Below are 12274 nucleotides of genomic sequence, written 5' to 3'. Positions count from 1 at the left end.
CCATCTTCATTACTTCTGAAGAGGAAATGAGAGGCCAAGGCACAAAAGCGCATCTTTCTGTGCTATCTGAAAGTAGCTGGTTGCATTTAGGTAGTTTAGAGTTGCAGTGATTTGTTTACTAAAACGTGCATCCTCTTTGGAGCTCGAGCCCTGTATTGTGAGTGAATTATCATCGGTATAAGTGAATCTCTTACATCCTGGTGGGGTGCTCTCTCATGTGGTGTTTTCTTTTCTTTCCAGATCCCCCAGATCAGTTATGCATCAACGGCACCTGAGTTAAGTGATGACCGGCGCTATGACTTCTTCTCCCGTGTGGTCCCACCTGACTCCTTCCAAGCTCAGGCTATGGTGGATATTGTAAAGGCCCTAGGCTGGAATTATGTGTCTACCCTCGCATCTGAAGGGAGTTACGGAGAGAAAGGTGTGGAATCCTTCACCCAGATTTCCAAAGAGGCAGGTAGGAAGACATTGCAATGGTCAAGATGACCTTCTTCGCATGTCTGTGGCTTGGAGTGTTCTTTCCAATCTTCATTAAACCAACACTGTAGATAATCACTATATCCCTACTCTCATATTCCCTACTGCCTGTAAAGTAAATCTGTAAAGCCTTCATTTACAACACTTTGCCAGTTTTGAAGAGAATATTTTCAAAAGTGTGAAACAGTAGTCCTCTAAAGTATTAGTAGCAGAAAGGGAAATAAGAGAATATGTACTAAATTTGGTATCTTACTTCTGTGTAGTGAGTAATAATGTGGATTGCAGCCTGCACACAGAAACCTGAAACAGTATTGATAAATGTGCCTCTCCACACATGCGCTTCTTCTCTGCCCCTCTCCAAAGTGAGCAAATTGTTTAGAATTATGAGACCCTAATCATGGTGGCTCTTTGCTTTGAAAAGGAATGACAGTGACACTCTGACTGACTTATCTAAAACCAAGTTAAATAAATTATCTAGACAGTAGACTGTATTTAGTCAAATAGTCTTTGGAACTTTATTTTGAGAAAGATAGTTAAATTAAGTAGCACTTGTATTAGATTATTTTATAAGTTTCTTTAGCTTGAAATGGAATTAATGAGTTCAAATGTTTGGCCAGCTGGTTTCCATTGGACAGACTTTGAGAAATGAGATTAAAATCTTCACAGGAATTCTGGCAATAAATATTTAGGCTTCCCCATATGGAAATATTGGATACAGTAAACATACATTTAAAAAATGCATGCTTGGATATTCCTGTAAAATTCTTAATGCTAAAGTTAGGTTCTCAGTTTGGTTTGTAAGAATTTCATCTAATCTGAATGGTTATTGACTGGAATAGTTAGCTGACCATAAAGGTAAATACACAAGCAAGGTAATAGAAACAGAGGTCCTTTTCATGAGGAAACATATCATAAATGCTGAAGACATGGTTTTGAATATTTGTCATTCTAGAGATACACCTAGACATGTAATGCATCAGGGTATAGATGGTATATCTGCAAATGGCTACTAAAAGAAGGGAGCCAGGGTATGTATATATATATATATATATATATATATATATATATATATATATCCCATGATTTTAACTCAGTCCCTTATCATTAGTTTAAATTTGAATAATTCACTTGAGAGCTGGGTCATTTTTATGCTTTTCCATCTGACTGAAATATTCTTATTCTTCATCCCTTTGACTAGATAACTCTTGATCGTTGACAGGTCTCATCCTAAATGCCATTTTTAAATGTATAAATGTACTTCAAACTTTCTTCAGTCTATTCGCTTGGCCTTGTATTTTTAGTATCTCCTCCCATGGCACTTGTCACATACTGGTATAATTTTTGTTGTTGATGTTTTCTGTCTTGTCCCCTAGACTCTAAGAGGAGATTGTGTCTGTCTCATTCACTACTATAGTCCCAGAATCTGTGTTTCCAAGGGAAATATACTTAGTATAATTCAGTTAGAAATTTTCTGATTCAGAAAGAAACCTTAACTCTGGGCTTGTGTCAGGCGTACTAAAATATAAGAGTCGTTAATAATGGACTTTGTGAATCTTCAATGAAATACCTTATAAGTTTTGATAACTACATTTTTATTTATTTCTTTGTTTCTTTGACTCCTGCTTTGACCCAAATACTAGAAGCCAATTTAGAGCAATAACTAAAATATGAGCATAACAGCCAATAGATAAGATAAAGAGAAAATATGGGTAAAATAGAAGATAAAATTCAGAGATACAGTTCAGATACCATCTTATTCTATGTAATTGCTGCAAGTGGGTCTCAAATTTAATACCGGACAAAGCAAAGATCACTACCCATTTCATTACAAAATTTACAGTGTCCATAAGGTCAAAATCATGTTGATTATTCAGTAAAGGACAGGGAAAAGACAAATGTTTGCTTTGGAACTTTTATAACACTATATTTTATAGACAGGTCAGTGGTGAGTTTCATATGGTTATTTATTCCTGGTGCTACTTGGTGAAAACTTAAGATATAATATCAGAGTCTGCTGTATAATGACACTGCAGAAAGGAAAAGCCCTTGCAATATGGTATTAAACTCCTAGCTCATAATTTTAGCTAAACATATGTTGAAATGGCCCAGCGCAGAAATAAAGATTTTATCATTGGCAGCCATTTCAGATGAGGTTCTTTAGTCTGAGAGCCTTTGAATTTGAGGAGAAGAGTAACTAAAAAGCCAGTTGCAGAATTGCAGGAAAACATTGAGGGTTCAGGCAATGCCTCGCAGATTAGTTCTTTTCCTGTAAGTATTATGATATTCATCATGTACTTATAATAAATTTCATATGAGCATCTTGCTACCCCAAGCCTGACTTCAGTAGACAGAGATACATATTCATATGCCACAATCTCTAAAATAATCCCACTATTTTCTGATATTCATTCAAAAAACAGCAATATGTTCTAGTTAAAAACATGAAAAAGGAGAAGAAAAAATTGCTTTATTGGAATTTCTTGGCAGTATACATGCTTAAGGAAATTTTAAGGGTAATTTTAAATGTCTGCTTTTTTCTCTTGCCTGATGACTGTAGACTCCGGTCCTCAAAGAAAGATACAAGTCCACATGCATTTGTAGAAGGGATGGAGGGGCACAGAGATAAACACTAGGGTGCCAGGAGGAGGTGGATTTGAGGAACAGGCACTATTCTTTTCATGTTGTAAAACTTTGGATACATGACTTAACTTTTCAGGTCTCAGGTTCCTCATGTAGAGAATGAGATTAATACCTGCTTTGTCAGGTTAGTAATGTAAGTAATATCATATGTTGGGAATCACCTAACACTCAACAATACCAAGTTATTATTAGTGTATCACACCAGTTGAGTTCTCCATAGAGGAGTGTTGCAAGCTTGCAGAGTTTTTGTCTCACAGAATTGGAAGAATGAATCTCTTGGACAATAGGGTGAAGTGAAGTGAAAGTTTATTAAGAGAAGGTGAGAACAAAAAAGAAAAAGAAAAAGGTCTCTAGAGTGAGAAGGGTCCCAAATGCATTGCCACTGACCCCTTTTATGGTCTTTTATAGAAAACTGACCAGGGAACTTGGTAAATATCTTTTCTATAATATTTATGACAAACATGGTAGACTTGTAAATATTATGAAAATTTCTCACCTGTATTTAGAACAAACAAGGTGGATTTGTTATGTTCCCTTCTCTCTGGTTAATATCTTGTCTGTAGCATTTTTCCACATCTGGGGTTTCTATGAGCCTGGTTGGGTAGCCCCTTACCTGTCTCTCCCTACCTAGCCTCGCCTATCCCTTACTCATTAGTAGAGTTATTGTTTGAGTTTTAAAAATTTGAAAATAATGCAAGTGATGGATGACACTTGCCTTTAGGTATAACTACAAGGTTTTATATATTATATGTAGTTATATGATATAAATTATGTATTATAGGTATATAATAGCTGAGTTGCTATTTTTGCTAATATGCTTTCATTATATTAGAAGCATAAGAAGAAAAAGAGGTTACCTATTCATACTTTCCTATGTATGCACTGAGAGAGAGAGAGAGAATGAGAGCGAGAGAGCATAAGGTCATTGATGTTTCTATGAACTGCTAGCAGGCATGAAGGAGTTACTTCCATGCTTTCTGAACAGTTTGACTTTGAAGATTATGATTCTTATCTTTATTAATATCTTTAAGACTTTCAGTGCCAGGGTAACTCAGTCAGTTAAGCCCTGAACTTTGGGATCCCTGGGTGGCGCAGTGGTTTGGCGCCTGCCTTTGGCTCAGGGCGCGATCCTGGAGGCCCGGGATCGAATCCCATATCGGGCTCCCGGTGCATGGAGCCTGCTTCTCCCTCTGCCTATGTCTCTGCCTCTCTCTCTCTCTGTGTGACTATCATAAATAAATAAATTTAAAAAAAAAATTAAAAAAAAAAAAAGCCCTGAACTTTGGCTCAGATCATGATATCAGGGTCATGGGGTGGAGCTGGGCATCCTCGGCTCTGTGCTCAGCAGGGAGTCTGCTTGAGGTTCTCTCTCTCCCTTTTCCTCTGCACCCCCCACAGTCTCATCCCCCCCTTGAATAAATAATAAATAAATCTTTTTTATTAAAGTTGTACCCTTTAAGATTACTTTAGTTCTTTTTTTTTTTTTTCACAAAAATAAATTGTATTTTATTCACTTGCAATGCAGTATCCAAGAAATAAAATGAAATAAACAATCTCATTTAAAATATAATTCAAAAAGTACTTATAAATTCAATAAAATAGGTACACACTTTTCACTATGGAAAATGCAAAACACTGTCAAAAGAAATTTTAAAAGATCTAAACAAATTAAAAGACATGCCATGGCAATTGGTGAGGTAATTTAATATTGTTAAGATAGCACTACTCCCATAATTTGGCTTTTGTAGATATTGCTGCTCTAAAAAAAAAAAAAAAAAAAAAAAAACAATGGTGTTGGGAAAACTGGGCAGCAACATGCAAAAGAATGAAACTGGACAACTTTCTTTTTTTTTTTTTTTTCTGGACTTTCTTACACCACACATAAAAGCAAATTAAAAGTGGATTAAAGACCTAAATGTGAGACAGTAAAGATTACTTTAGTTCTAAAATTTACTTTAGACCTTTAGACTTAAGTCCTGAAGCAGAGGCTGCTTAAGAACTAGAGCATGAGGTGTATCCACCATGCACATAGTCAAGAACATGAGTGAGCTCTCCTTTATCATGCTCTGGTAGAAGAAATCAAGACAATGATGTCTGAGGAAAGAAGTCATGCTTCATCAGGAGACCATATAATTTGTTTGGAACATGGAAACATAGGCACACTTTCTCTAAGCTCTCAAAGAAAACCTCAGTAGTCATGGGAGATTTAAATATGCATGGATGCTGGTCCTTGTTGAAGAGTCCTTCAAAGAGAACTGTAACATGATTTTCTCAAATGATGAGATTTTTGTAAAACAGTTATATTTGCATAAATTGCCCTGTTTATTTGAATGAATGCACATGCAGTATCAACAAAAGCAATTTATTGCTTAATATCACAAGGAATAAGAGATGATTCACTCCCAATGTGCTTTAATATTCAAGTCAACATAGTAACCTAACTAGCCTAAATTAGACATATAGACTCCTCTTTCTAAAGTGAAGGTAAAAAGTAAATGCTTATGATAGTATATACAACCTTAATATATTTCAGACTTTTGAATCAAATTTGGTTCAAGGATTATGGGAGTAAGGGCGTATGACTTTTGAGTTTGTCAGACAATTTTCAGGAGAATCCCATGACCAATGTTTCACAATATAACACAAATAGTAATGATTTGCTACTGCGTGTGGTATCATGACAGATGTCCACTTTTCAAAACCTGAAATAACAGTTGAATTATCTTTTTGGTATTTTGTGCCAGTTACTTAGTACAGATATTTTAATTGGTCTTATAAAGCAATTATCATTATTAGATAAACTATAGAACTTAATTTTATTTAATACTTTGTCTTAATCTAGAATATTCTTTCCTAGAATAATTAGGTGAGATTTAATCGACTATTAATAACTTTTTTGCAAACCTCAGTCTCTTTTAGATCTCAAGAACTAGTTAGATTTGCTTATTATGGGATTCTGTTTTCCTTATTGGATTCTGCGCTTCTCCCTGTTTCAGAGATGCAATGTTTACTTTCATTGTGTGGGAATTATCAGTCTTCCCCACCGTACTGTAACCTCTATGAGGTCAAGGACTTTGCCTTATGACCCCATCATCTACCATAGTATTTGACATATAGAAGGCATTCAATAAGTATTTAAAAGAAGATGAGAAGAGAGGAGGAGTTGCATGTCTTCCTTTGCCTTCTAGAAAAAGCCTGTAGATGAAACATTTATGATATATAATTTTATAATATGTAATTTTGTGACTTGTGGGTCACAAAAAATTATATCCTACACGTATTTGCTGTGGTTTAATACAGCTGCCCTCACTCTGACTCTACCATCTTCTTCTCTCTTATGATCCCCTCATAAAACTTAAAGCAGTGTGATGTAACATGTCTTTAATTCCATCTAGGTTGAATTGCAGAGTCTTCTTTTCCTTTTATTTTTTTGTCTCTGCCTGTGTCATGCTGAATATAGAAAACTCAGAGGCATTTTCGAGCCTAACTGCAGTGTTTCCCAAATGAAGTGTTCAGTGGTCCTAGTTTAAATACAGGTATTAAACATTCAAAGGCTAACTTTCAAAACGTAAAATCACAAGAACTCCCATGATATCATTTATCTTCAGTTGTTCTTAAAACTAAACTGTAAATTCTCAAGAAGAGGAATTATATTTTGTATTTTATTTTTTAGATTCTCAGTGGTTAGCACAGCATTTTATATTTTTACCCTGACTCCATTTACTAGCACATCTTGAGGGTGACCCCTTACCCACACCATCGTTGCCATTTATTTCTGGGCAATGAGCTCCATTCATAGCTATATCTGTTCATACCTCCAGATTAGCCCCTCTGATGTAGTATTCAGTTATGATGATAATCTTTCTAAAATAGAAAGAAGGCTATTTCATTATTTATCTCTGGTCTCCCTTTCCCCAGAGGAATAAGTAAAAGATATCTAGCATGGCATATAAGTCCTTTCTGATCTAGTGTTTACTTCAGTCATGAGTCTCATTCCCATACTATCCCTATCCTCTTTTATTCTCACCTCAGGCCCCCATACACTCTTTTTACCCTACCAATTCAACCTTCTGTAAGTATCAGGATACTCTGTTCCTTTGTCAACACTATGCTTCTGCCTGGACCACCAGCTAACTCTAGTTTATTTTTTTCAAAATACGACACCTTGGGAAAAGCCATCCTTGACTTAATCGTCCTTTGTGATCCTATATTGGGTTGCTGTGTATATTTTTGTTTATTTTAACAGCACTCCATTTTAAGTCTACATCCCTGAATAAATTCATGGAGAGTGACCAATGACACAAGTCTTGAGGAGAAAACAAGACTGCATATCACTATAGAGCTAAAATGGCCAGATGTTCATGTTCCCAGCCTTCCTTGAATCTAAGGTACAACCATGTAACCCAGTCTTGGCTAATCAGACATACCCATCATAGGTGATCCAAGAGCTGGGGGTACAGAGAAGCAGGAACAACAGAGAACATATTGTTGACAGTAGCTGCAATGATATCCATGTTCTAGGGCTAGAGATGGCAATCAGCATGAGCTGGCAATGTTAGTACAATCTCCAACTTCCATTCCAAGAGTAGCAGCAACAGTGCCCCAGTTAACTTGGTTCTGTGGCACATGTTTTGGCTTTGATACCGATAGCTTAGTCATCCTTTGTTTTGGTTCATTTTTCTGACTTTGGTTCCCAGGCTTCCCCAGTGATTCTGTGGATTGTCCAGCATAATTTAAATAATAATTTAAAGGGGGTGCCTGGGTGGCTCAGTTGGTTGAGGGTCTGACTCTTGATTTCAGCTCAGGTCGTGAGATAGAGACCTGCATCAGGCTCCCCACCGGGAGTGAAGCCTGCTTAAGATTCTCTCCCTGCCTCTGCTCTGTCTGCCTGCTTGCATGCACACACATGAACTCAATCTCTCTCTCTCTCCAAAAAATAAATAAAAAACAAAATCCCCCAAAACGACACACATACAAAACAAAACACTTTAGTAATTTAAATTTATAATTTATTTTCTACTTAATCTAGACAGGCTTTAGTTGTTTGGCTTCTACTTTCATTAATATAATCGAGAATGTCTCTTCTGTTAAGTTCCATAACACTTTTTATATAACTCTGTTGTAGAATTGATAGCATGTTATTGTAATCTGTCTAATTATCCTCTCCCATTAATGTAAGCCTATCGGGATGAGGCATTATGTTGTATTTGTCTTTCAACACTCTATATCCAGGATAATGTCCAACATAGATTAAGCTCAACAAATGCACATTTAATTTAAAAATAGGCTTTTAATAATGGAAGAGGTGATGATTTCATGGCTGTAGTCAGCACAATAAAACTGCTAGAGGTTTTTCCAATTTGGCTTTCTAAACTTATCATTAATCTGTTATAGTAAGCTGACTTTATAGAAGGAAAAAGATGGCATAAAATATCTGCTGATATGCCTTACATTCATATAGTGCATGTCTGAGTACTTTCTTTGTGTCAGATGCAATTCCAGAATAATAGTCATAAATAATGATTATAGTAGTAACAACCACAAGACAAAAATAATAATTATCTTTGCTTTAAAAAAATTTTTTTTAAGATTTTATTTATTTGAGAGAGCTCTCTCTCAAAGATAGCAACCAGGAGAGCATGAGGGAAAGGGAGAATCAGGCTCCATGCTGAGCAGGGTGCCTGACATGGGGCTCGATCCCAGGACCCTGAGATCATGACCTGAGTCAAAGGCAGATACTTAATCGACTGAGCCACCCAGGCATCCCTAATCTTTGCTTTCTAAAGGTAGAAACACATAAGTAGACTCATGAAAACAGCCTCATTGGGGGCATGCTGTAAGGGAAAACTCAGGAAGAAAATAGATGCCTAGCTAAGCCTCAAAGGAGTTCACAGACAAGGTTGACCTATCTGGGGTAGTGAATGACATTTTAAGAAGAGAGGGTCATAGTAAAAACCCAAAAGAAAATTATTTAATGATATTTTAATTTGTAAATGGTATAGGAAACAGCATCACTTTGAAAAAAAATATGCACGTTGAATTACTAGGATGTAAAATATTCTTCCACACAACATGGAAACTACTGCAGAAAATGCTCTGGCTTTCGAGCCAAGAACTTCTAATTCTGGCCCTAAGTCCTATAGTAAGTGACTGGGAGTCAGCCTACTGCTCCTTTGCATTGTAAAGTCATCACATACTTACTGAGAAAAACTAGTCTTTCCTGGTTCTGATGATTCTCAGATGCATATCACCCTGATTGCAAAGGTTGGGCTTTTTCCAGGCAATAATAGACTGTCATTGTGAATGTGAGACTGGAAATAGATGATGACAGAGTGGTTTTGCTGCATGAAGGAATAGGCACTAGAAAAGACATCTCAGCAATTCCTCTTCACCCCTTCTACCTACCTTCATTGCAGTTGAGCATCGTGAAGGAATATGAAAGGACCTGAAGATAAGGTGAACTCCTCCTTTTCTCACCTACTTGGTATCATTACCATATGTTGCACATGCTTAGGAGAGGAAGGACATGGGATTGTGGCCCTGAGGTTAAAGATGTAGTGAAAAGGAACATAGCTCAACTTTAAATATAGAAAGAGAGACTCAAACTTCGAGGATTCCATTGAGCAATAGAATTTCTTGGTCAGTTGGGTAGGGGAGAAGAACATTGCTATTATGGCATAGTTTACACTGGAAAATGTAAACCATGCTTTTATAATACACCCACTAAATTTCAGAGGCAGAAGGTTTGATTAATTCTCCGATTTTGTAACACTGCCTTCAGCTTTTAGCTGAGGCTTTCTTTTCTCTGTCTTTAAAAAAGTGTTTATTGGAAGAGACTCAGTTTGAATAGGTTTTGATGGATGTCAGCAAGAGAGAGAAATTGCAGTAGAAAAAAAATAGAACAACAGCTTATAGAACTAGAAGGAAACATATCGAGTTCAAGTGTTTCTTGGGCGTGTGTACGTTTTGGTTGTGGCAAAGTAGGAACCTAGTGTGTGAGTCCCACTAAGGCCATGCACAGCGAGGAAGAGACATTTCTCAATGTAATTTCAGTGCTCCAGCCAAAAATTGGAAGTGGTCACAATCCAAAATGTGTCCTCTTTTTGGTTGCCTTTGCCAGAGGCTTCCCTGAATTTCATTCCACTGGAATAGGCAAGTAAAGGGGGAGGGGAAGCTTGAACAGAATCCACACAGAAAAGTGCAATATTCATCACAATAGTGCGGAGAGGTGGGCATAGAATTAGTCAAATGGATCGTCCTAAAAAATAGATACTCTAGTACAAGAAACCTTAAATGAATAATTGGCTGCTTGCAAAATACCTATTTACTGGACTCCAGCTCCTTCCTAAATAATTTTTTATTTGGAACAACTTGATGTGTGTAAATGTAGCCTCTTTGAGACCTGCACAGAGGGATCTGTTTTCCTTTTATTTAGCAAATGGGTCCCTGCTGTTAAATCTTTCAAGAGATTATAGGAAATTCTACAAAGCCTGACATCAGTTGCATTAGCACTCTCAGGCGAACTGAAGGATCAGTAGCCAACCTGAACACATACTCCATTAAGACTTTGAAATACTTTGACCTTGGGTAGCTCCAAATTTGCTTATTCCTAATGCTTCACATTTTGTGTTACTCTTTTGGCGGGGTATCTTAAATAACAAGCACTTTAAACATACTGCCAATAATCATTAAGTTGTATTATTCTATTACATTAATATTTTAGAGTTAACATTAACTGTCGAGCTAACTCCTTTTTGGATAGGTATCAATGGGTTGTCATCATTTTTAACAAGCCATACTGTTTGGGTGACCCTTTGAGAAACTAGTATACAGTTACAACATAGATATTTACATACAAGGGAATATATTAAAAGTGAAGTCATCATGAAAATGATCCAGGTCTTAAGAGAAAACTTTGAAGTATATATATATTAGAGTAAAGTAAAGTGCCTAAGTAAAAAGGTGCTTACTAAAAGTATCCACTTATGAAAAAGGTTTATTTTTCTTAGGCTGTTGTTAGTGATCCTTTTGATTTAAATTAAAAAAAATTAAACAGTCAATATTACAAATATAAACCTGGTATATTTTTTATCAAAAAAGATGTTTCCTTGGAAATGCGAAGTTGTAGGATTATGACTACAGAAATTTCGACGAGTGATGACTAATTATATAGAAGTTTGTTGTTTTCAAACTCAATACTAGAGAGTAGAGAAATTACGTATTCTTCTGGTCAAAGTTTGTTGGCACTAATGTTGTTAATACTTAGTTTTATATCAGGATGATGAATGTTATTTTCTAAAATCGTGGTATATGGTAATGCACTTAGTACACATTCCACTCTCCACACTTTTGAGTAATTAATGTAAATTTTGTTATCAGTCTGTTCTTATGGGTATTTTGTTCAACAGTAACCAGTGAGTTATTAAGATAGGAAGTAGAAACTGGAGTTGCTTGCATTAGACTCAGATTGAATTCTTCTCAAGAGTTTGCCTCATTTATTTATGGGGCTCCCACTATATTTTTCTCAGCTTTATTAAGATAGAATTGACACCTACAACACTGGGAAAGTTTAAGGCATACAATGTGATGATTTGATATACTTATATATTGCAAAGTAATTACCAGAATAGGGTTAGTTACCACCTATTACCTCACATGATTACTGTTTCATTTTGTGATTAGAAGATTTAAGATTTACTCTCTTAGCAACATTTAAGTATGTAAGACGGTGTTGTTAATTATAATCACTATGTAGTACCTTAGATTTCTAGCACTTACTCATCTTTTAACTGTAAATTTGTGCCATTTGACTGACATCTCCTGGTTACCTATACTTCCTATAACCTCTGGCAACTACAATTCTACTCTCTGTTGCTATGATTTATAGATTCCAAATATAAGTAATATCATACAGTATTTGTCTTTCTTTGTCTGACTTATTTCACTTAGTATGATGTCTCCAAGGTCCATCCATAGCAGCATTTCCTTCATTTTAATGACTGAATAATAGTTCAGTGTGTGTATATATAGATATATGTGTATGTGTATGTTATAATTTATATATATGTAAATTATATGCATTATAATTATATTTATATATATATATAATTTTCTTTATCCATTCATCCATTGACACTTAGGTTGTTTCCTTATCTTG

At 35.8% G+C, this 12274-nt stretch overlaps 1 protein-coding gene across 1 annotated transcript in view; it reads left to right on the top strand.

Moving 5' to 3' along the window:
* The window catches only part of GRM7 (glutamate metabotropic receptor 7), an 830764-nt gene that overhangs the window by 265505 nt on the left and 552985 nt on the right, over positions 1-12274 (top strand). Inside the window, exon 2 of the mRNA XM_055344908.1 lies at positions 241-457. Within this exon, the coding sequence (XP_055200883.1) occupies positions 241-457 (217 nt within the window). The remainder of the gene's footprint in view (positions 1-240; positions 458-12274) is intronic.

This window comes from Nyctereutes procyonoides, unplaced genomic scaffold (genome assembly GCF_905146905.1).
Source record: "Nyctereutes procyonoides isolate TBG_1078 unplaced genomic scaffold, NYPRO_anot_genome, whole genome shotgun sequence".
NCBI classification, from domain to species: Eukaryota; Metazoa; Chordata; class Mammalia; order Carnivora; family Canidae; genus Nyctereutes; species Nyctereutes procyonoides.
This window is presented reverse-complemented; position numbering and strand designations above follow the sequence as displayed.